Consider the following 24,204-nt stretch of genomic DNA (forward strand, 5'->3'; position numbering starts at 1 on the left):
AAAAAAAAAAAAAAAAAAAAAAAAAAAAATTGTCCCAAAACTTTCAAGTGACAACTTAGTCCAATTTTAAGTAACAACTTAGTCCAACGTATATATTTTTTTTTAATATATTAAAATTTTCAAATATAACGTTTATGTCGGGAAGTTCAATAATATTATTTGTCTTCTAGAAAAAAAAACCTCACGATTGTGAAACATATAAAAAATATATCTAATTAATGTTTTATTTCACATATTTTTGGTGAGTTTGGTGGTCGTTTGATAGAAAACTGAGGGTTTAAAACACTTCCATTTAAAGTTTTCAAATGGTTATCAAATGAATATTAGAGATAAAGTTTTCACATACTTATAAAGAATAACTCTCTTTTGTAAATAATGTTTTGCGTCCGAATCTCACAATTCACTCCTTTAGAGACTCAATGTCTCGTTAGCCATTGGCACACCACTCGATGTCTAGCTCTGATACATTTTGAAACAGCTCAAGTCCACCGTTATTTGCCAACTGTTTTTTGGGATTAAATTGAGGTAGCTTTGTTCAATAATTTTTGCTATACCAAAGATGAAGACCACTGTTGTCAAACTCAAAAGAGATATCCATAAACGAACAATAAGAAAGAAAAAAAAATGATCCAATTGGTCTAAAAACGAAACAAGTCAACATGAAGCAGTCTCAATGAATGGAATTTGAAGAATTAAAGCAAAAGGCAACCAAAAAAAACGTACAAAAACTTGAACTCATAGTCCAACTAGAAAGGTAGCAAGAAAATTAAGAACTCATGAATCACCAAAGCAAAGGAAGAGAGCGGATTGGAGAGACTACTCAACTCAAGTTGTGAGCTCCATTATGGCACTGACAATGTCCCCGTCGTGAGTCTTGAGGGCCTTGACGGCCTTGGTTCTGGACACCCCAGCCTGTGTCATTACCAAATCAATGTCCCTGTCCTCCACCCCAGATTCATCAATCTCTTCCTCTTCCTCTTCAACCAATGCTCCAGCTGCACTACTGCCAGAAATCTCTGATTTTCCTCCCATCACCTGTCCCATGTCTGGCATCTTGAATTGCTGGGCAGCTTGTGTCTGCAACTGAGAACTCAAATCCTCTATCTTTGCCTCTCCAAATATCACATACGTCTCAGAGTTTGGACTTTTGAACACATCAGGTTTTGATATGAAAAACAATATCTGAATATGAATGCCATGGAAATTAGTTTGTAACACAGAAACAAATAGACCAACACATGGGACGATGGAGATTCAAGCTTAAGCTTACGTTCTTGGTTCTTTTAATGGTGACTCTGCTAACACCAGTAACTGGTTTCATACCCAGCTTCAGCATCGCCTTGCGACTCTTCTTTTCACTCCTGCTCTGCTTTGAACTCTCATTTGAACCTCCGTCTAATACAAACAAACAAACAAACAAAATTGATTCAACCTCCCAGAAATTACATTCCATTATCTGGAACCTGAAATCTGAAGCTAGCAGTCCAAAACAACAAACTCTACACAACTTGGACTTGGATGATCCATAAGTACTAACACCATCGTTTAATCGTCAAGGAAGGTTGAAGCAGAGATTACGAACGTAGTTAGTAGCAGAAATAGTATCCATGTCAAGTCTCTATTCAAACTATAAACGGTATCATGTAAATGTTATAGACAATGTCCAATTATAAAACAGAAATTTGGCACCAAAGAGACGAGGTTACAATGCTTATAATAAAAATCAAAACAATCTACATCTCAGTTAATCACAGAAACCTAATTTAACATCAAAAGATTCAGGGTTCAAAATCGTTTAGTAGCAGAAAATATGAAGAGGCAGAAAGAATTTGAAGATTAGGAGAATGAATTTGAAGATTAGGCTCCATCCATTCATCTATCTGCATTGCTTTTTCTCAGACAAAAATTTGAAAAACGGCAGAATTGCATTGTATTTCATAACTAATTTCATAATCCAGGGAATCAGACTCGGGGAAAAAGAACGTAAGAAAGATAAAAGACGAGAAGAAAGTAACTCACCAAGAGCCCCGTTCTCCTTTCCGTCGTCATCATCCTCGTCGTCATCGTCGTCATCGTCATCCTCAACGTCTTCAACAACCGGTTTGTCATCGAACTGCAAAAATGCATTTAGAAAAACACGAACCGAGTAAGAGAAAAAACAGAATCCAAGGATAAGAATTGGAGAACCTGAAGCTTCTTCTCTAATTCGGCTGCAGACGACGAGATTTGGACGGCCTCCTTCTCAGGCTCGGTGGAGTCGGCGACGGGAGCAGACGGCATTGTTCTTAATGAATAGATAAGTTGGAAAGGCGGAAGTAGGAAATGGCATGAGAAACAAATAGAGACTACGAGGAGAAGAAGCTCCGGTAATCGTATAAATAGCGTTACCTATAATCGCCTTTCAGGGTTCCAAATCTCTATTCAATATTGGGCTAATTCTGAGCCCACCTCTTTTCAGCCCATTTATGGCCCATTTTCAGCCCATTTATGGCCCATTTTCAGCCCATTTATGGCCCATTTTCATTAAATATTTCAAATATATATATATATATATATAAGAGATGTGAGAGCTTGAGTCCAAACCCACGGCTAACAAATATTATCTTTTTTGAGCTTTTCTTCGAAATTTTAAAATACGTCTGTACCGAGAGGTTTCCACACTCTTGTAATGTTTCGTTTTCCTCTCCAACCAACGTGAGATCTCACCAATATATAATTCTTTGTTTAGTTTAGATTGAACCGAGTTGAAAACGTGCTAATCCGATAATCGAGTCGAATTTTTTTTAATTTTTAAAAAATTAACTCAACCGAACCCAAAAAAACTCCTAATCGAATTAAACTTGGTTTAATTTGGTAACATTGTTTCAAAATTGTAATAATAAAGAGATCTAAAACAATATTTTCAATTAAATTTTTGCTTCCTATTTCGTTGAATTAAAAATGTGAAAATTATAAAATATAAAAGAAAAATAATAGAATAAAAAAAAAATATTTTCCACTAAATCTATTAGGAAGAATCTTAAATTAATAATTTATTTAAAATATTTTGTTAAATAAGTTTTCCAAAAAAGCTTCTATTTTTTTAACATTATTTCAAAAAAATTAATTATATTATATTATATCTATATATATATATTTAACTAAAAGTTTTGTAACAATTGTCATTTAAATCATATAAAATTTTATATAACTATCTTATAATAAATTAGATATTAAATATTATCTTAGTATTAAATTGTAAATGTATTTATTTTTTAGGTATAGGTAATGGAAATATAAAATAATTTTCTATTATAGCTAATTTAAAATCAAATATTAGTCATTTTATTCACCATAAATTTCTCCAACCTTTTTGAAATTTGAAAAAAAGCTGTCTTACTTTCTCAAATCCATGGTACCCACCAACCCATTAGCTTTTCTCAAACATAGAAACCGAGTACTTGCTCGGTCGGTCGCTCGGTTATCCTAAATCGAGTCGATGAAAGAATCAAGCTCTTCGATCTTTAAAATTAGATCCAAGAAAACATTCCGTTTAAGATTACTTGTATCCCAGCTCGCTTAACTATATACTTTCCGTTTAAGATTACAAGCACGCCTAACTATGAAATAGTAGAATTTAGTGTATTAGTGCTCGTATAATCGACTGATTACAAATATATTTCAATTTCTAAGTAATATACAGAGCAAGCTATTGGTAACAAAGTCCATAACATAGCATAAAAGCAATGCAATTAGGGGAAGAACAAGGAGGGATATGATGAACTCAAAGCGTTGTGGAGCAGCGAGTGGGTTGGCTCAAAGTGAGGGGCGCCGTCGGGAGCGTTGGCCCAAAAGGCATCACCGCAACACAATCCACATTAAATCGGTAGCGCCCAGAAACCCAGCTCCCCAGCTTCCATCGCAGCCGCCCCATGGCTTTGATTTTGAGCACGAACCGCCCAGCGCTTTGATCACGCCCTACTTCATACCCAAACGACGGCGCCACCGGCACGCTGCTGCCGGCCAAGAAAGCCGTCAACAAATTGCTTTCTTCTTGCCCCTGGTAGAAGCCTGGGAGGGAGGTGCCCATGGTTATCTGTTGCCCTTTGTAAGCAGCGTATACTTGGAGCTGGTCGTAGAAGATACCCATTTTTTGATTTGGGTTTTTGGATGAGAGGGTGAGCTGAATGGAGGAGTTGAGGAGGTGAAGGTCTATGAGGTTGAGCTGGTAGACATCCGCCTGGCGCAGGGCGAACTCTGGCTTGGATGGGCGGAGGATGAGCCAGAGGAGGAGGATGAGCAGAGAAATTGTGGATAAGGTTGCTGATGCTGCGAGGAACAGCTTCTTGTAGCGCTTGTCGAGCTTCAATTGTTGCTTATTGGCGCAGTGTTTGGGGGATTTCACGTCTTCTCGAGACATTTAATTAGCAGGGAAGAACAGAGGGAAGGGATATTCAATGGGATTTGGGTGTCCTGAGAGGTGAAGAGGTAAGTAAATAAAGGAGGAGGGATGGTGTGGGGTAGCCACACAAACAAAAAGAGTAGCAATAATTAACGAAGAGACTTTTGGACATCTTGCTTTTGACTGCCTACTTCAGCTAGTGGGCGTTGGGGTGGCTGGCACGCATGCCCATACACACACACAGCCACACCCAAACTCACACATGTAAACCTTCGCCAACCTAACTTTTTACTTCAATAATTACATATCAAATGTGTGGATAGAATGTCTCGTGATCATGGTAAAGATCGTATAGATATTGATAGCAGTGTGAGATCCTACATGAATTAGAGAGAGGAACGAGTGTCAGCAAGGACGTTAGGGCTCGAAGGGAGTGGATTGTGAGATCTCATATCAGTTGGAGAGGAGAACGAAACATTGTTTATAAAGGTGTGGAAACCTCCCCATAGCAAACACGTTTAAAAACTTTGAAGGGAAGCTCGAAAAAGGAAAACTCAAAGAGGATAATATCTGTTAACGGTGGGTTTGAGTTGTGACAAGTAGAAGTTAAGGAAATGGGCAACGTATACCTCGACTCAGATAAGATCGAGTTCAATAGATTGTTTGTCTCATGTGCTTTGTTCGTAGCTCCTCAGCTCGGTTTTTCTTAGAGGCCATATTCGAGTTAGTGGGTCCAATATAGCTTTAAATTTCACCTATAAGAAGAACAAAACACAAGCCAATTAAAAGACCATCATCAAGATAGATCTTTCTTGGGAGAAGCTAATTACTTTAAAAAGCTTTGTAGTAGTTTTATGTTAGAAGCAAGGCAAAAAGTAATGTGAGTACAAAATCTTGGGGCCACTGTCCTCAATCATGTACAAAAGTAATTGAACAAAGATGATGTGAAACTATCGGTTAGCTTTAGAAAAGATAATTAATTTACTTGGTGAATTTATTGTTGAAAGAGGTTTAGATGCTTTCTACATAATGGTACAACGGGAAAAAAACGCCAATACATCCATCATTTGTGGGCTCGTGCTCGTTTTTATTGGGAATGCATGGTTTATGGGCAATAAAGCTACCAGACACGTAGGGTAGCCTCTACTTATCAGTACAATAAAAAGTAAAGTATGAGAATTTGAACCTCTGATTCTAAACAAAGAGATACCTGTCAGGTGTCATGTAACTATGCTCGNTCAGTACAATAAAAAGTAAAGTATGAGAATTTGAACCTCTGACTCTAAACAAAGAGATACCTGTCAGGTGTCATGTAACTATGCTCGGATCGGCCCGAACTTAATTGCAAAGGGCAAATATTGACAAATTGGTGAATTATTAAAGCAAAAGGGTAACTTTTTTAGATCTTTATTTTGCATGAAGAAATGGGGATAGTCTCATTCTCATATGAGTGGTTGCTTTTGAGGGAAGGAAACGGAGTTTAAGAATTTGAACATATTAGTTGGAGAGATTTTAGATTAAAACGAAGAGGTCGAGTTAGTGCATTGGTTGTGGTTGTCGCTATAGCGATCAATTATCTCAATTTGGCTACCTCTTTCCCCTCTTCCCCATTCAACATTATAGAACTATCAACCATGATGAATATTTTCTCTTATGTTAAGAAAACAAAGTTTCAAAATTCGAACATATAGACTGAACAAACTTCATATCGATACGATGAAGTCAAGTCAATGGCGGTCGGTGAACCTGATCACAATCCCGAAACGGTTCTAGGGCTTGATTGAAAAAAGTGGGTAAGTTTAGTGGAGAATATTTCAGGGTTGATGTAGAAATTTTGTGGACCATAGCCATGGCAAAGACTTCAAATTTTGGGGTTAACTTTATTGTAACTTTTGAGCTTTTTCTCTTCATGTGTTTCCACAAGTTATCATTGAGAGCTTTGAGGCCTTCAATCAAAACCAACCCCCAAGCAACTAAACCCCACCTTTAGAATTAGTGGATTCAACTTTACTTTTTTATATACTAAGGAAAATAAAAATCTTTGAGTTTAGAACACAAAATGTGCATAACTTTGTGATGAGAAGGAAACAAAAGGGGCAGAAAATTGAAGGATCGGGCTAAAGAAAGGCATGTGGGAAAGGGGAGGATTGAAAGGAATGAGTCCAACAGCCATTTGGTGGCATCACATCATGCCCATAGCCGCAGGATGTTGAAAGCAAATTTTGACCTTATCAATGGCTACCAAATCAATGTGTTATTATATTTCTAAGCCAAGCCATAGGGTTTTAAGTCAATTTTTATTATAAATATAATTTCTTGTTTTTAGTTTCGATATTTTTCAATGAATAATGTTCGATGTTTTTTGTATAGACGAAATCATTGTTCATAGAGAAAAAACGGATAAGTGGTTCGTTGGTTCAGCTGCCCTATTATGTATCTTAACTCTTAAGTTAAAATTTCGTTCTATTATATTGTAGGGTTACATTATCTTCGTTTTTGTATCTTTAAAATGCTTGTTTTAGTCCTTGACTTCGACTTTTCGTAAGCGGGCTCGGATTTTTTCTAGCTATTCAATGGTCCCCTGGGGAGTTCTTTTGAAAATTTTGAATCAGGATGAGATATGCTTTGATCTGTCATTAAATTTCTAATCTTATGTTGAGCATGCTTTCAAGCTTAGCAGCGAATGGTTTAGCATTTTAAGACGAAAACCAGTTACTTATGAAGCTTGTCTATGGATAATGTGTTTCTATAAGACAGAAATCATCAAGCACAGGCCTTGGTGGACAAGGGAATACTTCAGTTCTGTTATTTGACTGCTAAGGTCTCAATATAATTGAATTACATCAGCAAACTCAGTTCAACTCCATGAAGAAGTATGTCCTAACAGACCAAAAAGAAGAAAAAAAAACACTCCTATACACAAGTTGGAATGAACATATGATTCTACGTGTTAAATATAAAGAATGTTCCTCATGAGATCTCTAAAACTAACACAGCTCTAATGCAAAAGATGCTTCCTGTACTTACCATAGCCATGACTTGTTTTTTTATCAGTTTCTATTAGTATTAAGGCAGTAATCAGGCAGAATTAAGGTTTATTCAAGGAGTTTAGACCGAGTCCTAACCGTTGGATGTATTGACGTTGCTTTCTGCAGGCAATGGATCATCAGTGTATACTCTACGGACAAACTGACCCTTCACTCTAGGACGCTGTTCTGCCAGCTTTTTCCTGCTCTCATAACGCACCTGAACATGAAATTCCTCCCATAAGAAAACAGCACGGTGAAAAACTAAATAAAGAAGCGAGATAAACTGCCTACCTTTTTATCATAACATCGATCTTTTCGCTTCAGTCGGAACTTTGTTAGAGCTGCTTCTCTTTGACTGCTCCGGTGAGGATCTCCTCCTTGATAAGACAAAGCTTCTTCATTTTTGCTCTCAGATGTAACCCTTGCAGCAATGCCAACCCGGTCGACATTGTTGTTGCTTCCGCATGTGCTAGGATATCCCACGCTTCGAACATGACTTGTGTTACCACCACATAGACTACTGTTTGCACTGTGATCAGTGGTAGGTGATATATGGCCTTGATTTTCTGCATACTCCAACTTCTTCCCTGAGTTCTCTAACTTTCGGCTTCCTGGATCACTTGTGTTGGGATGCTGGTTCAGAAACTGCTCCAAATTATGATTCTCAAGGTTTAGGGGATAAACTGTCTGTTTTGCCAAGATGGGTTCGGGATGAGTGACTAAAGTTGAGCATGGAGACGATGACGCACCCCCTTGTGTGCACAAGTTGGGAGAAAGTAAAGAATGATGGCCCGAGCATTGACTACTNTGACGCACCCCCTTGTGTGCACAAGTTGGGAGAAAGTAAAGAGCCATGGCCCGAGCATTGACTACTAGACATCAAATCTTTCACTGTAACTTGATGAGGGGTTTCTGTCTCTGAAGTACTTGATTTTGCAACTTCAGAGAGAGCAGATAGACTTGTCATCAGGGGCATAGAAGTATTACTGTTTTGCAGACTTAGCGTAGTATTAATGGTATCAGAGGTAGGAGTAGCAGCAATACTTCCAATATGCTCGGGATTGCTTCCAAATTCTTTTTGTTCATCACAGATACTGCTTGATTTTGCTGGAAGTGTTTGCAATGGCCTGGAAGTGTATCTGCAGGATCACAACACAACTCAACAAATAGGAAGAAAATAAACATCGTAGTGCTGATAATGAGACACCAAAAGCTGATCTCACAATACCCTCTTCTCCCATAACTAAACTAATTAAGCCATTCAACTCTTCGCCATCGAAACAAAGGAGCTGAGATTCAAGGTATTGTAGTACATTCCCTAATTCTTGCATAAGGATAGACCCCATACACCTGGAATGTTACAGACTTGCATCAAGTCCTCAAAAGCTCGATCGCCCAGCCCTCACCCACTACCTAGCAAAAACTTGATTGATTAAAGATTTGACGTGCAAAACTTAATATACGCCCCTGTATTTCTGGAACAAATTATACAAACACATGAGAGAAGGGTAACAAAAGAAAGCTTCTCAAACCAAAATGAGAACTCGATCAGTTGCTATCAATTCCAAGGGATAATTATGCGAGCAGTAACCTTTTCCAAAGAGTAAAACGAGGGATAGGATAAGATGAATAGGCTTTAGCCTTTTATCCACTTGAAGGGATGAATTTCTAATTTCAAAGGATTTGTATTTCTCGGTAAGTATTTACTAGGAAAACATTCACTTCCGAGTGATAATGGCTAGAGTTCAGATTGATGCATTAGTCTCCTAATGACAATACATAGCCACAAGCAGAGACACAAATGAAAGGCTAAGGATCAGAACCAAAGAGAAATGGCACCTTGTAAAAGCTGAAGCACTGGAATGTTTGAGGGTAGCTCGTCCTTCTGCAGCACGGTCCTCAAAATCATTCGGTTGACATCTTCTTAGGGAAAGATCCAAATGAAGAGCAGAGCCGAAATTGTTTGTGGCAGCAACAGTGGAAGGAGATCTTCTTTGGTAGTCATCGGGATAATTGATACAGGCATGATTCAACGCAGTTGCATCTCTAGATGGGTTGGCAAGCAAATCCTCTGCTTCACTAGCAATATAAGGACTTCTCCCATCATTGGTCGGCTCAAGACCCATGCTAAGTGTAATTGGTAAATCATCATTGGCATAGCAACTCATTGCCAATCCTAATACAATAGGAACACTTACAAAAGTTAGATTCTGCAAAAAGGAAAAAGGACCATATCCAAATGTCACTATAGTAACAGAAAAAAACAAATATGGTGTACCTCCAGATTCATTTTCATGTATAGCCAATCTCTGACTCAAATTGATGTGACCCCCATCTTTCTGTAGCTTGAAGTCATTTGAAGAGGCTTTTTCCTGCCTCGGCTGTGAACTTTCCTGCATCTTACTACCAGCCTCAAAATCTACCTTTGTAGAAGAGCTCTGCAAGGAGCACTAAAACATTAGTATTTGGCTAGAATTATAATTGAAATATTCCTTATAATCATGGTTAGATTCATAAGAACAAATAAGTACATCAATTATTAAGTTAAAATCTTTGAAGTATCCATGTACTTTCACGCAGATTTAACCATTAACAAGAATTCAGGGTTACCCATTTCGAAAGGAAGACAAAGAACATTGTAGTACATTCAAGGACCAACATCTCACTTTAAATAGTTTTTAAAACAGTGCGAATCAGAATAGTTCTGGTATTGCATGTGATAACATTAATATCAGAATAGTTCTGGTATTGCATACATAAGATTGTGGCAACAAAATTCAGTACCCATATTGCATTTTGCTGAAAGTCCTACATTTGATCCATCATTAGTAAATCCATTCTAACCTGAGTATCACTCCCTTTCTCAGTGTTGTTATCATTCCTCTCAACTCCAGCAACATAATCAGTGGAGTGGTTGCTTGCAGTCTCATTTTCTGAAGTGACTTCAACCTTTTCTTGAATGTCAGTTCTTACATTGGATGACTGAAACAAACGTTGGTCGATGCAGTTTAGATTTCTGTAAGTCATAGTTGACACCAAAATATGAAATAAAATAGTCAGAGAATCAGGAATAGCATACTGCTTGTCTTCTCCAAACATGTTGCCACAGATGACTCAGTTCATTTCTCCTTAAGGGCTTAACAAGATAGTCTGCTGCACCTTTCATCATGCATTTATAAACGGTGCTGATAGAATCTTCAGATGACATCACTGCATGAAGTGAAATGGCTACTGATTAGAACTAGTTTTTGCATAACAAAAAGCAAATTTCAGATATGCACATCTTATCCATCGGTCTTTTCAGGAACATACTTATAACAGGAATATTTTTGCAAGTCTCGTGCCCCATGATCAGAGTTAGCAGAGAAAATCCAGACATTGATGGTAATTCAACTTCCGCCAATATAAGATCTACATTACGGGGCCTTGCTTTAAGAATCTCCCACGCTTTCATGCCATCAGGAACAGCAGCAACTGTTTCAACCAGAAAAACCAAAATATTCTTCAGTTAAGAAGAAATTGGCATAAATCGGTAAATTTTTGCACATCAATTTTGAAGCTGGTGTCAAGTAACAGAAACAAGACATTATTTCAGCAAGAACAAAGATTACAGATTCTAAATAAACAAGGAGGTTGAAAAAGTTAGAGTCAGAGGACAGCAAGCAGAGAGACAAAACAAAAGCAGAAGAAAGACGGATTTGGAGTACAGTAACAGAGTCATTCTAAGAATACCACAAAATTTGGCTGAGCAGAGTCAATCAAGAGGAATAGGTGGGTGTGTAGGTAAAAGAAACGAAAAAAATGGAAGAAAAAAAGGCAGAATCGAAAAATTAAGAGAGGAAATCGAGAGATTATGGAGAAGAAGAAAGAAATTAAACCTCGGTAGCAGGACTTGCGGAGAAGAGCAGTGATAATCTGTCTGGTGGAATCGTCCGCTTCAACGAGCAAGACCCTGAGCATAACCTTGGGCAAAAGGCACTCCCACTTGATCCCAATCCCAAGTCCATTTGAACTGCTTTCTCTATTGTTCTCGATCTCGGCCGTCGCATAACCAAAATCCACATCCTCAGAAGTCGCCACCACGGCCTCAGCCATTTCACAGTCGTNTTTCTCTATTGTTCTCGATCTCGGCCGTCGCATAACCAAAATTCACATCCTCAGAAGTCGCCACCACGGCCTCAGCCATTTCACAGTCGTCGGATTCGGAGGCGGCGGCGTGATCAGAAACGAAGGAGCAGGAGCAGAAAAAGAGGGAGAAATTAACTGAGAAGGAAGAAGAAGAAGAAGAAGAAGAAGAAGAAGAAAAGGGGCGCTGGAAATCTCATCCGTTTGGTTCCTCTCGTACAAAGAAACGCAGGGAAAAAAATATCTGAACAAATATCAGCGGCAAATTGAGTGGGGATCCGACGGTGGAGAGGAGGATTTGGGATTTAACCGCCAGAAATCGGACGGCTGAGATAGAATTCAATGGGGCCCACTGATCACTCGGACAGAGACAAAAGTCCAATTGGTTATGTTTTTGTGGCGGAGATTTGTTAGGCGGATTTTTTTTTTCTTTTTGAGTGGGGACCACGTAAGAGGATGGCCCACGTGGAAGATATTTAGGTTGCAGGATGACGTGTCGAGAAGTGATTGGAGGGGAAGAAATCGACGCTTGCAGTGATCGAAACGTGGCATGTGGAGAATCAAATATGGGGTTGGCCTTGAATTTCGGTTTCAAATAAATTAGGTTTTGGGATTCGAATCACTTGCCATCCATTCCTGACTCCAAATTTCCACCTCTATTTAAATTTAAATTTAAATTAAATTAAGGAACTTTAAATATATATATATATATATTTCATTTTAAAAAATTTAATCAATATCCTTAAAGTTTTTTTTTTAAAAAAAACTCCAAAATACACCTTTAAATTTTTAAAAATACTTTGAAAAAGGTAAAAAAAATGTTAATGCTAATTTTAAATTTTCATAGGCAAATATTTTTAACATTTTAAAAGAGTTTAAGGGTATTGATGAAATTAAGTTCAAGAATATTTTTTTTTTAGACATTATTAAAAGTTAAATGGTAATTTTTAAATAAAATATTAACAATTTTCATGTAAAATTAAGGGTGATAGTGTTTTTTAGTTTTTTCTTAAGCTTATGAATATGTTTGAAACTTTTGGAAGTTTGTTAATTTTACTTTGAAATAATTACTTTTAAATCTTAAAACAGTTTAAAACGAACACTCAAAAATCACTTTTTAAATCTCCAGTTTAAGTTAGAGATTTTTAACTTTGTTATAGTTTATAGATATTTAGTAATTTTTTTTTATTGTTAANATATATATATATATTTTTTTTTTTTTCATTTTAAAAAATTTAATCAATATCCTTAAAGTTTTTTTTTTTAAAAAAAAAACTCCAAAATACACCTTTAAATTTTTAAAAATACTTTGAAAAATTTTACAAAGGTAAAAAAATGTTAATGCTCCTTTTAAATTTTCATAGGCATTGTTTAAACATAATATTAAGGTACAAATATTTTTAACGGTTTGAAAGAGTTTAAGGGTATTGATGAAATTAAGTTCAAGAATATTTTTTAGACATTATTAAAAGTTAAATGGTAATTTTTAAATAAAATATTAACGACTTTCATGTAAAATTAAGGGTGATAATGTTTTTTAGTTTTTTTTTTTTAAGCTTATGAATATGTTTGAAACTTTTGGAAGTTTGTTAATTTTACTTTGAAATAATTACTTTTAAATTTTAAAATAGTTTAAAACGAACACTCAAAAATCACTTTTTAAATCTCGGTTTGAGTTAGAGATTTTTAACTTTGTTATAGTTTATAGATATTTAATAATTTTATTTTATTTTTATTATCAATATAAACAATTGGTTTTATTTACTACTACTAATTTTAAGTAACATCAATATCAATTAATTTTAATTTTTAATTTTTGAATTAATTGTTTTAGTTAATATTTAAATTAATCACTTGCATGTTAAATGAGCCGAACTGAGATTAGGTTATGGGCTAGACCAGTAACAGTTCCATAACTTTGTTTAAATATTTTAAACCAAATTTAATTGCTTTTTAACTAATTTAGAGATATTTCTAATCAATATTATTTAAATTGCTTTAAAGGTTATATAGCAGAAACAGTCCATACACGTGTCAACATATGATAGGTCCATGCAAAAAATTTGGCACTTGAACAAAAAAAAAATTATTTTATTTAAAAGATGAAATCAATAAATTAAAAAGGAATTTTATCTCACAATTAATGGATGAATTGTAAATCCAAAATAACAAATGAGAATGAATTAACGAGGACTTGCATAAATTCAAATAAATTTATTTATGTATGAATTAAAACCCTAATCATTCAATATGATATCAATTTTGTAAATTTCTATAACGACCCAGATCCACCGCTAGTAGATATTATCCTCTTTGGACTTTTCCTTTCGGGTTTCCCCTCAAGATTTTAAAACACGTCTGCTAGAGGAAGGTTTCCACACCCTTATAATTGGTGGTTTGTTCTCCTCCCCAATCAATGTGGTACGTCACAATTTTACTAATTTAAAATTCCTTTATGCATAAAGAAATTATAAAAGAAAAAAAAATTCCAAAAGCAGTGAGCAAGAAACTTAAGACATGCAAATACCTTAAGATGTCTCCAAACAAAATGATGGTAGGTAAGGTCAAATACATGAGAAGGATTTGAAAGATATCCATACAACTCAAGCCATATTCTTCAGATAACTCAACTCCTCATAACCAGTCAAGCATATAATAGGTCCTAAACTAACATGAAATCCAACCGAATGTTGCATTCGTCGATATTATAACAACCGTTCCTATCATTATAGCTTCATATTATCATCCGCTACCTTCTCGTGCCTGAAAAAGAGATTTCAGCTTCTGTTAGTGCAGTTGTATGGCCCTAATCTAATCAAATCATCGTTTGAGTTTAGTACAAAGACAGATTCTACTGATCAGTTGAACTATACTTAAGTTGACTCGACTCATGGTACCAATTTAATTCCTACTTTCATTATGGTTCCTATTCTTAAATTAAAAAAAACTTTACAAGTATTTTTAAGTTGAGTTTAAGGCATTGTTTTGAAATCAGGAAAGAGACTAGGGCTGATCTCATTCCACAGCATAATGAACCACAAATACTTACACCCACGTATGTCCATTACTTTCACTAAATTCAAACTATCTAGTGAGCTTTAATCTAAGGATCGAAATGACGGCGAAGTTTTTGGTAACTTGGGTGTCCAAAAAACTGAAGTGTACCATGACATTATCACATTTAGTTATCTAGAACCATCACGAGAAGCTCGAACTAGAGTGACATACCCATGGTTCATAATATCAAGGCTAATATTGAGATTCATTCGGAACAAAACGCCATCATGGGTTCTACCTTTCCCATTGGCAACTACCCCTGCCACCAATAATAACAAAACTAACAATGACCTACACCATATGACAAACATGCTCATTCTACACCTTCATCCAAAGGTTGTTCTTTCTTAATACCACTACCCATTGACGCATATCATTCAATCAGATAGCTCTATATACCATGAGTATAAATAGATTAATATGAAGTCTACAGCTTTTGAAGCATTAAAACTGGACGTTGCATACCTCACGTGGTGATCCAGATCTTGATTTTGAACGTCGTCTGCATATTTAGCAGAAAATGTATGTCATACATTATTTCTTAATCTCTTGAGAAAATCCAAACTCCGGAAAAAANATTTTGAACGTCGTCTGCATATTTAGCAGAAAATGTATGTCAAACATTATTTCTTAATTTCTTGAGAAAATCCAAACTCCGGAAAAAACACACACACACAGAGGCCACAGGTACCTTGAAGATTTAACAGGGGATAGAGATCTTGATCTTGAAACTGATCTAGAAACAGATTGTTCGGCTGATTTGCTGCATGGTACAAGAAAACATTATAAAGAATAATGAGGCCATGAGAGTGATAACAGTAAAACAGAAAAAGCTGGCACCTCCTATTTCGCCTCGCACTTCGGCTTCGGCTTCGGCTCCGGCTCCGGCTCCTACTACGGCTTCTGCTTCTGTTTCTGCTCCGACCCCTAGTGGGACTGCCTTCGTACTTTTTCACCTGCAACCCAATGTAATCCACAAACACAAGTGACATAAAAAACCAAATCCAGTTTCTTAAAATGCTCACTGAAAGAGGCTAGGCTGTAAATGAAAACAGCACAACAGTAGGCTAATTGAAAATAATTAACTATGGCAAGAGAAAAAATGTTAGGGTACCCGAATGTATGCTCTTGCCCAAGGATTTTTGAATTCTGTATCGTCAAGTTTTCGAATCTAAATAACAAAAACACATTAGTAGTCAAATTGAAATAATACAGGACTTCTGATGAAACATGCTTACAGAAAAACTTACAGCATACTTCATGTCGTCATAGTTTGTATAATCAACAGTCCCAAATGTCCCTGGACACATTTACTTCAAATAGTAAATATTTATCTAATTATCAAATCAATGCGAAGAAATTTCAGGTACTGAAGTTAGTTGAAACTTGTAAAGAGAGAAAAAAAAAAAAACAATAGCAGTTATTATTACAATATCAAAGATAAGGATTAAACCTTCGCTGTCATGGGAAACTTCAGCAAAACACACATCACCAGCCTTGCGCATATGATCCTGAAAGCATTACACCAGTAAAGACAACAACATGGTCCAATAAAAGAAACACTTCATCTTTCATTAAACAATAAAGACTCTAGCACCTTCAAATCCTGCCAAGAAGCAGAAGATGGGAGTCCCCGTACAATAACTGTGAGGGAAATTAAACATTCATTAGACCATTGAAATTAATATGAATCTAATGAAATATTACACGTGGGAAATTGTCGGCATCATGCTTCCTTAAAAGGCAGCATTCATATATACCCCCACACCTCGATATTCTGATCGTTTTGAAACACCAAAACGTCCTCCACCACCACCACCACCACCACCACCACTGCCACCATAATTGCTACGATGATCACTTGATGAAGGGCCTCTACCACCATGTGCAAGTTCAACCTATTAAAGAACTGAAAATATAAGAAAAACTAAAAAAAAAGTAGGACCAGGAAGTAAAGCAAAAGGAAGACTTAGTTGATACCCTTAGGCGGCAACCATCAAAATTATATCCATCACGACCTCGAATTGCATCTTCTGCATCCCTAACATTCTCAAACTAACAACAGAAAGCACATAATATCATGAAAATAGTTTGACAAATGCAGCTAAAAGAAGATACAAACTAAAGATCAAAAGCAATACCTCCACAAAACAATAACATGGAGGGCGCGGCGGAATCTTCAATTCAATATCCAAAATTCGACCATACTGCCAAAGGAACTATCAATCATGTAGCCTCCATATCACAAAAATTAAACCTTAGATATGCATGAGCCACAAAATACATCTAATTGATTTTCTTTCTGAACCAAAAATCAAAATAGGATTGAGTGACCGTAAATCACCATTGTAATGTACATCCCACTAATAAAAATAAAATAATTAAGAATAGTATTCAAAATTAAAAATATGAAAAGAGAAAATAACAATTTTCTCATAGACACCGTGATAAAAAAAATGCTAAGATTAAAAATATATACCTTGTAGAACAAATCTTCAATTTCATTCTCTCTTATGTCCGAGGGCAAGTTTCCAACATATATCGTGCGGGAAAAACGACTACTCATCTTCAAGGAAACAAATTAGTCCGAGTGTTTGAAATATTATTCCTGCACATGTTATGTCATAACATCATACATCTATTAAATGAATCATCAAAAGGATAGAACAACCATCTTCTACAACAATTGCCATCTGTATCAACAACTTTACTCTTAAAATAAGGTAGAACCAAAAACAACAAAGCAAACCAAGAGAGCAATCCTCCATGTGAGCCGTGCTCCACAATTCCATTGCTCATTCGCTCCAAGATGCTCCAAAGGTATTATAATATTGAAATAAATTTTGTATCTCCTCATCCTCTCCAGAATTTTAGCAGTGCATAGCTTTTCTGAGAGTGATCAAGCATCTCCATTTTAAAAAAAATACCCATAACTCCACAAGGATTCTCCCATTCCCTTTCTATATCCCTATGTATGATTGCAATGCTCATATTTGTCCAAGCGCTTGTCATCTATCATAAAGAAAGCATGTGTGTCATGAGATGAGGCAAGAGTGACATACATGATTAATTTTACCTTACTCATCTCTCTTAACATCATTGAGAAAACAACCCTGAAAAAATATGCAGGATGTCCTCTGTGGATTAACTTTAGATGATCAGTGAAATCCTCAATTATGTTGCATCCGATTCCAAAGAGGAATGGTGCAAAAGTTTACTGCCTTTCTTATCAACATATTTAAGAACGTGGTCATATAAAACATTAGTGTTAATACTCTTGGGGCAACATCATTATCTAAGGTCGTCAGTGGGAGAAGTCCACATAAAAAACAAAATAGAAATACCATAATGTTATATCAATTAACAAAATGGAAACAGAATTTAACAAGCCGGGTCCCTTTTACTTCACGTAAATAAATCCCAACTAACAGGACATAAATTGAAGAAAATTGTAACACCAATTCAGTACAGGGAAAGCACAGAAGTGATATTAAGAACAGAAAAATTCAGACTTCCGTGCCAATTTATTAATATTGGGTGGTAACAAAACGTTGGTTAATACTGTTATTGATAAGTGTATTCAATCTTGAATCAACATATCTACAGAAATAAGAGGAACGAGTTTAAAACGTAATAAAGGTGCTAACACAGTAGACTATTTTCTCAGTTCCAAAGGTCTAAGTAAAGGCATCTAGATTAAAGTTCACCAACCACTACAGTGTTGTATTAATAGCAACAACAACAGCCCAATGGAAGTAAACTAGGAGGAACGCAGAAATCAAATTTCAACCACCGAATCAGCTGCTTCAGTGTGTGAAATAATTCAGCACGAGGTGTCGTCCATTTAACACGCCGAGAGAACGCAAACATAAATTCAACAAAACTTATCCACTAATGCCGCACCCTAGTCCAGATGAAGAACACAACAAGAGAAAAAAGCAAATCCAAGATTGCGAACGTTCTACCCACCAAGATTGGACAAGTCTGACTAATCATATTCCTCCACAGCACGCATATGAGCGTCGTTTGATTATACGGTAATTAAAAGCAGTAACGACTAACGAAAACAACATACCAAAGACTGGGAAAGTGACGAACTAGACTGCACCAAAACCTGGAACCGCGGCTCAGCAAGGACTCAAAGAAGAACTGGCGCTTGGCTTCCGTGCTGGAGATCCTCCTGCAGCGACCGGAATTGATGACGAAGGGTTTAGGGTTAGGTCGTGGCAGAGGATAACATGCCACAGCCACAGGCGCGAGACTGAAGGAGGTAATTTCCAAATACGCGATTATCTTATAAATAGTATCAGTTAAAATATATAATGTTATTACATCATTAAATTAAAATAATATATAAGTAATATACTAAAACTTTCAATAATTTTATTAATATCCTTAAATATTTTTTAAAAAAATATTATGAGATTTTTCAATACATAATTTATCTTTTTTTCAAAAAAATTATGTATTTAAAAAGTAGATAAATAATTTTTGTATATACTTTTAAAAAATTAATTCTAATTTTTTTTAATAATTTTATTAATATCCTTAAATATTTTTTAAAAAATATTTATGAGATTTTTCTATTTTTTAAAAAATATTTATGAGATTTTTCAATAGATAATTTATCTTTTTTAAAAAAAAAATTATGTATTTAAAAAGTAGATAAATAATTTTTGTATATACTTTTAAAAAATTAATTCTAATTTTTTTTAATACTTTTAAAAAATTAAGTATTTATATGTATTAAAAAGTTATGAACTCTAAAAAAAAATTAGTATTAATGAATATTTTAAAATTTTAAAGACCTCTTATATATCCTCGTAAAAAAACCGAAATGGCTTTTGTCCCTCTTTTAAAGTTATATCATCGTAAAAAAAAACCGAAACCGAAATGGCTTTTGTCCATCTGAATCATCTCGTACTGGGTTGATAGTTGAGGCCGTAAAAAACCGAAATGGCTTTTGTCCATGGCTTTTGTCCATCTGAATCATCTCGTACTGGGTTGATAGTTGAGGCCGTTAGATTCATGATGACACAGTCATCAAACATCATCTCAAAGAGCTTACTTGGACTCGGTAAACACAAATATGCAAATGCAAATTGTTAGCTTGAAACCTGAATGGACTATATTAGAAAGAACCGAAATGGGTCCAAGATGCTCCATTGATGTGAGCTTCTCGGGGATTCTTGAACACAAAATTACTCAAATTTATTAATACTAGTCCGTAATTTCAATTCTGATTTAGGCTAGCTTAAGAACAATGAACTTCCAACTTTCTTTGATATGAACAATGAACGTATACGTGTATCGAGATAAAATTGAAAAAAATTTGTAAACATTAGTCCTAAAACATAAGAAAAACTTCATAATTTCATATGTTATGAGGTTAAAACAAATTGGATTAAGTTGTAACAATTATATAGTTCATTTTACAAAATTCAAGGGCTTAATGATTAAAACTCTGGTGACAAAAATGAAAAAATATGTATATTTAGAAAACTGAATTTCTGCTTCCCAGAAATCTCATATAATGATTTCTCATCAAACTCATACCCAAGTCTTACATGAGCAGGGTAACATCACAGCAACATAGCTACCAGCATGGAACAAGCCTAAATCTGATACCAACAAACAAAGATCATACAGGAAATAAACAAATCTTGCAAGCAAAACTTAAACATCTTTTTTGATGAGCAGACAAAGCAGAGACCAGTTTATTATTATTGTTCATAAGTTCTTTATGTTTCCTTCAGACTATCCTGGCTTGGCCCCTCCAGTGTGTGTCTATTCCGCTCTTTGAACATGTTGGGAACCGTCATTCTGGTTCAGTTTTTCCAGTGCTGAAATTCTACTCTCCAGAGAATCATGCAGCCCTCCCATCTGAATAACCATTAGGAAACACAATAAGTTATCCTGAATCACGACCTAGCCCCCCCCTCGCTTTCGTCCCTCCCTCTCAACAGATAATCCGATAGGCGATAGAAACATGGAGAAAGATCTTAACTAGTTTGGGACTTCGACATGGAAGAAACTATGGACAGAAAAATGGCAATGATGCATCGTTATAAACGAGCAGGTGAGCTGACTTGTGAACGCAAGTTTCAAAAGCNTGGCAATGATGCATCGTTATAAACGAGCAGGTGAGCTGACTTATGAACGCAAGTTTCAAACGCGTATCAACTTCTTTCAGGCTCCAAGGGCTCATCACTATTGAGAGTAGACATGGAGATTTAATTTCATTTGTGTGCTTGATTCTCAATGAAAATAAACTGTCATTCTCTAATTCGTTTGATTCAGCTATATATCATATAGTTAGTTCGACTTCATCGAGCAGAAATTTGACTGGTAAACTTAACTGAATCTTGCATTGCNGGAGATTTAATTTCATTTGTGTGCTTGATTCTCAATGAAAATGAACTGTCATTCTCTAATTCGTTTGATTCAGCTATATATCATATAGTTAGTTCGACGAGCAGAAATTTGACTGGTAAACTTAACTGAATCTTGCATTGCAAAACATCAACGGCAATTCCATTAATCTGAAGGTGAGAATCAAATATGAATACACTCCTTTATCATCTTTAAGAAACTTGAAATAAGATTTTGCAAACAATATTTAAGAAAGTATGAACATCAGGAAAAGCAACCAAACAAGAGAGAAAGGAAACAAAGTTGTACTTGGAAGATAATAAAATTTAAAAGACCATTTAGTTGCCACTGGTAGAGTACCATAAATTATTTAGGGAAAGAAGCCTAAAAAATGCACAAGTTTTCTTTAAGAAACATACGTCTAAATATGAAGGTTTAATAATTAACATACTGCTATATATAATTTAATTTGAATGAATTTGAACTTCCTCAGTAGACTCTTAGATAAAGGGATTGGCATATGAGTTGGAGGGCCTTCTTTAATCCTCCTTAGATAGAGGTTTCTTTAAGCTGAGGTTGACAAGGAGGTGCAAGACATTGCTGTTAGACTGGCTGTTCTGAAGGTGAGTGGCCCCTGCTTTATTTAGGTACACTGCTTGAAGAGTCGGAGACGATATCCTAAGAAGTTTTCTCGAATCCAGCAATTAGGTGTAGAAAAGGCTATAGAAGAGGAAAACCCCCTGCATTCCAAAGGTGGATGCTAAACTTTGCTCCACAATTTGGCATCTCTTGTATCTCAAATACTATCTCTTTTTAAAATCCCTCTTAATGATGAGTGGTTAGGAAAAAAGATGAGAGACTTTTTTATAGATTCGGACAGATTTACCGGGGGAACGCCGATTAGTGCATCAGAATGTCGTTTCAAGTGACAGAGGTGGAGGATTTGGGATGGGCAATCTTGTAACAAGGAAAGGCTTTGGTTTCTAGATGACATGGAGATTCAATTGGAAACTGCTTCTTTGTGTGTGTTTGAGTGTGTCACCATCCTCAGAAGCGTGCTCCACCATTCACCAACCAACCGCACTGGACAGCTACATTTTTTCTAATTCCAAAAGTGGACATCAGGTTACCGGCTCCAGTTAACATTCTCTATCAAATGCTTCCTGGATACAAATGAAGCCTTCCGCTACACCAGCTTTCCTGAGAAACTTCATCTAAAGAACATGATCATGGATGTCATGCTCAACACTTACTCTGAAAAAGGGATCAACCCTTTCTCATGCTCCCATTCCAGGCTCCAATCTTTTATCTCCCTCGAAATTTCATATAACCAGAATCTTAAACTCTCCTACGGTCTTCACATGCTCATACTAAATATCGATGCTTCGAAACTTCTACTCTCTTTGATTCTCACATCCTTCAACCTCTCAATAGTCAAAAACTTCAAAATGGACACTGGTGTCTAAGCTATCCACAGTTGACACTAGGATATTTAAGAACCGAAACAGGGAGCCTAGAGAGGTTTTGAGTCCATGGACTCACTGCTTAGTCGATGAACTCCCATACTACCAAAACCTTAAACTCCTACCCTGTCTTCCAGCTAAGCTCGCTTATATTCATCAACTTCAAAATGGAGACTGCTGTCTAACATAACGACATTTGACAATCAAGAAATTCATGAGATATTTAGTTTCTCAATAGGAGGCCTTAAAGAGGTCTCAAGTCCATGAACACATCGCTAAATCAATGTGCCTTATCTATCCAAAAGAGAAAAAATCAAGGCCAAATCACAAGTTTAATCTATAAACTTTCATAGTTATATCGTATCGAGTAGGTCTATAAACTTTCAATTTCATGTCTAATAGGTTTTTGAATTCTTAAAGTGTGTAATAAATGTGGGCATCAAAAGTGGGTAGCTAAACTAAAACAAATGTGGGCATCAATCAAGCAAAATGAGACCTAAAGGATAATTACAATAAGTCTTAATGACCGAAGCCATAAGAGAGACATGGAACCAACCAAGGCTGCACACGTCTTCCTTAGACCTCAAACAACATTAAAGCTCTGTGTGTTGAGGATTATTGGGAGTGAGTTCCACGTTGGTTAATTTAGTGGAAGATCATGGGTTTATAAGTGAGGAATACTATCTCCATTGGTATGAGGCCTAAATACTCTACAAAATTGCACAAACTCCCATAAGCAACACAATGGTGGTTCTGTTTCACACACATGTCAATACGATCATCAAGTCTACACAGCCAATCAAGTACATTAATTTTGTTGAAATGCATAGTTTACATTACGGCAAGCTCTTCTTCATCTTCCTCTTCTGTAATTTTTTTTTTCTTATTGAGCCAGGAAAGGAAATTTCAGCAACAATCTAACAACAAGTCGCCCAAAATCGACGAATACCGCTGTAGCGATCAGTTCACATCAAATTAATTTTATCCACCGACAACGAAACCCCTAATTTTCCTTTTTCTCCATTAATCTATCGCACAGAGACGAGGCATTAAACAAGCATCGAATACAAATCTGTATTTCCGCCTCTGCTATTTCAAAGCTAGCTCGATTATCCAAAACGAAAACTAAATCTCAAATAAATTCAATCAGAAAAAAAAAAAAAAAAACTACAAATGAAGCTCCCAAATCGAATGCAAGAAAAGTAATTCACGAAACTCGCAACATAAATATGAAAATCCAAATACCTTTTGCGAAATGGAGTCGTAAGCAATCTTGTAATCTCTTCGAAGAATGTAAAACCCCAGAGACGATGCAACCGCCGNCGAAACTCGCAACATAAATATGAAAATCCAAATACCTTTTGCGAAATGGAGTCGTAGGCAATCTTGTAATCTCTTCGAAGAATGTAAAACCCCAGAGACGATGCAACCGCTGCTCCGGCGAAGAAGGAAGCCAATCTCACTCTCAGGATGTAACCCATCTCTACCACCACGCCCTTCTGCTTCGTTTCTGTTCCCTCCCGTATTCTTTTCTCTGCAAACACAAATTGTAAAAGAAATTTTAGGGTAAATACTAATTTCTACTTTGATTCATTGATCAAAGTTTCAAACTTTTTACTCCAAATAATATTGAGCTGAAAAATATTTATCCAAATTCTAATAATTTAAGGATGGTTCGTTGGATAATCCACGAAGTTGACGATTTGATTTTTGGACTATTTAATTGTTTAACTTAAATATATATAATAATTATCATGGTTGGCCCATTCTTTGTCTA

At 35.9% G+C, this 24,204-nt stretch overlaps 4 protein-coding genes and 1 long non-coding RNA gene across 11 annotated transcripts; all 5 read right to left on the reverse strand.

Moving 5' to 3' along the window:
* Nucleotides 1-610: 610 nt before the first annotated feature.
* LOC111794759 (nascent polypeptide-associated complex subunit alpha-like protein 2) lies at nt 611-2,343 on the reverse strand. The gene is made up of 4 exons (XM_023676895.1): nt 2,188-2,343; nt 2,020-2,113; nt 1,271-1,395; nt 611-1,182 (listed from the first exon to the last, which is right to left on the reverse strand). Exons 1-4 carry the CDS (start codon nt 2,278-2,280, stop codon nt 826-828), a joined length of 669 nt encoding a protein of 222 aa, XP_023532663.1. The 5' UTR covers nt 2,281-2,343; the 3' UTR covers nt 611-825.
* A 1,257-nt stretch (nt 2,344-3,600) lies between these two features.
* LOC111795337 (NDR1/HIN1-like protein 26) lies at nt 3,601-4,789 on the reverse strand. Its single transcript, XM_023677692.1, has one exon. The coding sequence runs from the start codon at nt 4,397-4,399 to the stop codon at nt 3,764-3,766; it is 636 nt and encodes a 211-aa protein (XP_023533460.1). The 5' UTR covers nt 4,400-4,789; the 3' UTR covers nt 3,601-3,763.
* A 152-nt stretch (nt 4,790-4,941) lies between these two features.
* LOC111795336 (two-component response regulator-like APRR9) lies at nt 4,942-11,752 on the reverse strand. Of its 3 annotated transcripts, none has more exons than XM_023677691.1 (11): nt 11,588-11,752; nt 11,289-11,496; nt 10,723-10,884; nt 10,490-10,620; nt 10,255-10,392; nt 9,689-9,848; nt 9,250-9,586; nt 8,227-8,549; nt 7,702-8,159; nt 7,507-7,627; nt 4,942-5,136 (listed from the first exon to the last, which is right to left on the reverse strand). In XM_023677691.1, exons 1-11 carry the CDS (start codon nt 11,594-11,596, stop codon nt 5,126-5,128), a joined length of 2,058 nt encoding a protein of 685 aa, XP_023533459.1. In that variant the 5' UTR covers nt 11,597-11,752; the 3' UTR covers nt 4,942-5,125. The 3 variants fall into 3 exon arrangements, with proteins under 3 accessions (XP_023533459.1, XP_023533458.1, XP_023533457.1); XM_023677690.1 differs by having other exon boundaries at nt 7,702-8,217; nt 8,285-8,549; nt 11,289-11,516; nt 11,614-11,751; XM_023677689.1 differs by having other exon boundaries at nt 11,289-11,516; nt 11,614-11,751.
* A 2,281-nt stretch (nt 11,753-14,033) lies between these two features.
* LOC111795368 (serine/arginine-rich splicing factor SR34A-like) lies at nt 14,034-18,875 on the reverse strand. Of its 5 annotated transcripts, none has more exons than XM_023677748.1 (13): nt 18,668-18,875; nt 17,072-17,200; nt 16,734-16,811; nt 16,573-16,647; nt 16,361-16,490; nt 16,190-16,236; nt 16,046-16,103; nt 15,843-15,892; nt 15,707-15,763; nt 15,433-15,548; nt 15,284-15,355; nt 15,058-15,094; nt 14,034-14,298 (listed from the first exon to the last, which is right to left on the reverse strand). In XM_023677748.1, the coding sequence occupies exons 2-13, from the start codon at nt 17,156-17,158 to the stop codon at nt 14,278-14,280; spliced, it is 828 nt and encodes a 275-aa protein (XP_023533516.1). In that variant the 5' UTR covers nt 17,159-17,200; nt 18,668-18,875; the 3' UTR covers nt 14,034-14,277. The 5 variants fall into 5 exon arrangements, with proteins under 5 accessions (XP_023533516.1, XP_023533513.1, XP_023533515.1 ...); XM_023677745.1 differs by having other exon boundaries at nt 17,072-17,604; XM_023677747.1 differs by lacking the exon at nt 18,668-18,875 and adding an exon at nt 17,669-18,661 and having other exon boundaries at nt 17,072-17,604.
* Nucleotides 18,876-20,083: 1,208 nt separating this feature from the next.
* Nucleotides 20,084-24,101, reverse strand: LOC111794562. The gene is made up of 2 exons (XR_002815113.1): nt 23,786-24,101; nt 20,084-20,475 (listed from the first exon to the last, which is right to left on the reverse strand). It is a non-coding gene; the product is annotated as an uncharacterized LOC111794562 (long non-coding RNA).
* Between the last annotated feature and the right edge of the window lie 103 nt (nt 24,102-24,204).

This window comes from Cucurbita pepo, chromosome LG05 (assembly GCF_002806865.2).
Source record: "Cucurbita pepo subsp. pepo cultivar mu-cu-16 chromosome LG05, ASM280686v2, whole genome shotgun sequence".
NCBI lineage: Eukaryota > Viridiplantae > Streptophyta > Magnoliopsida > Cucurbitales > Cucurbitaceae > Cucurbita > Cucurbita pepo.

Coding starts and splice junctions, on each gene's coding strand:
- LOC111794759 (XM_023676895.1), bottom strand. CDS start 2,280: ATGCCGTCTGCTCCCGTCGCCGACTCCACCGAGCCTGAGAAGGAGGCC. Junction 1,396..2,019: donor AAAGGAGAACGGGGCTCTTG/GTGAGTTACTTT, acceptor TGTTTGTATTAG/ACGGAGGTTCAAATGAGAGT. Junction 1,183..1,270: donor CCATTAAAAGAACCAAGAAC/GTAAGCTTAAGC, acceptor ATTCATATTCAG/ATATTGTTTTTCATATCAAA.
- LOC111795337 (XM_023677692.1), bottom strand. CDS start 4,399: ATGTCTCGAGAAGACGTGAAATCCCCCAAACACTGCGCCAATAAGCAA.
- LOC111795336 (XM_023677691.1), bottom strand. Junction 10,885..11,288: donor CCGCAAGTCCTGCTACCGAG/GTTTAATTTCTT, acceptor TGGTTGAAACAG/TTGCTGCTGTTCCTGATGGC. Junction 8,550..9,249: donor AGTGCTTCAGCTTTTACAAG/GTGCCATTTCTC, acceptor GTGATCCTGCAG/ATACACTTCCAGGCCATTGC.
- LOC111795368 (XM_023677748.1), bottom strand. CDS start 17,158: ATGAGTAGTCGTTTTTCCCGCACGATATATGTTGGAAACTTGCCCTCG. Junction 16,491..16,572: donor TTGATGGTTGCCGCCTAAGG/GTATCAACTAAG, acceptor GTTCTTTAATAG/GTTGAACTTGCACATGGTGG. Junction 15,893..16,045: donor AGTTTCCCATGACAGCGAAG/GTTTAATCCTTA, acceptor AAATGTGTCCAG/GGACATTTGGGACTGTTGAT.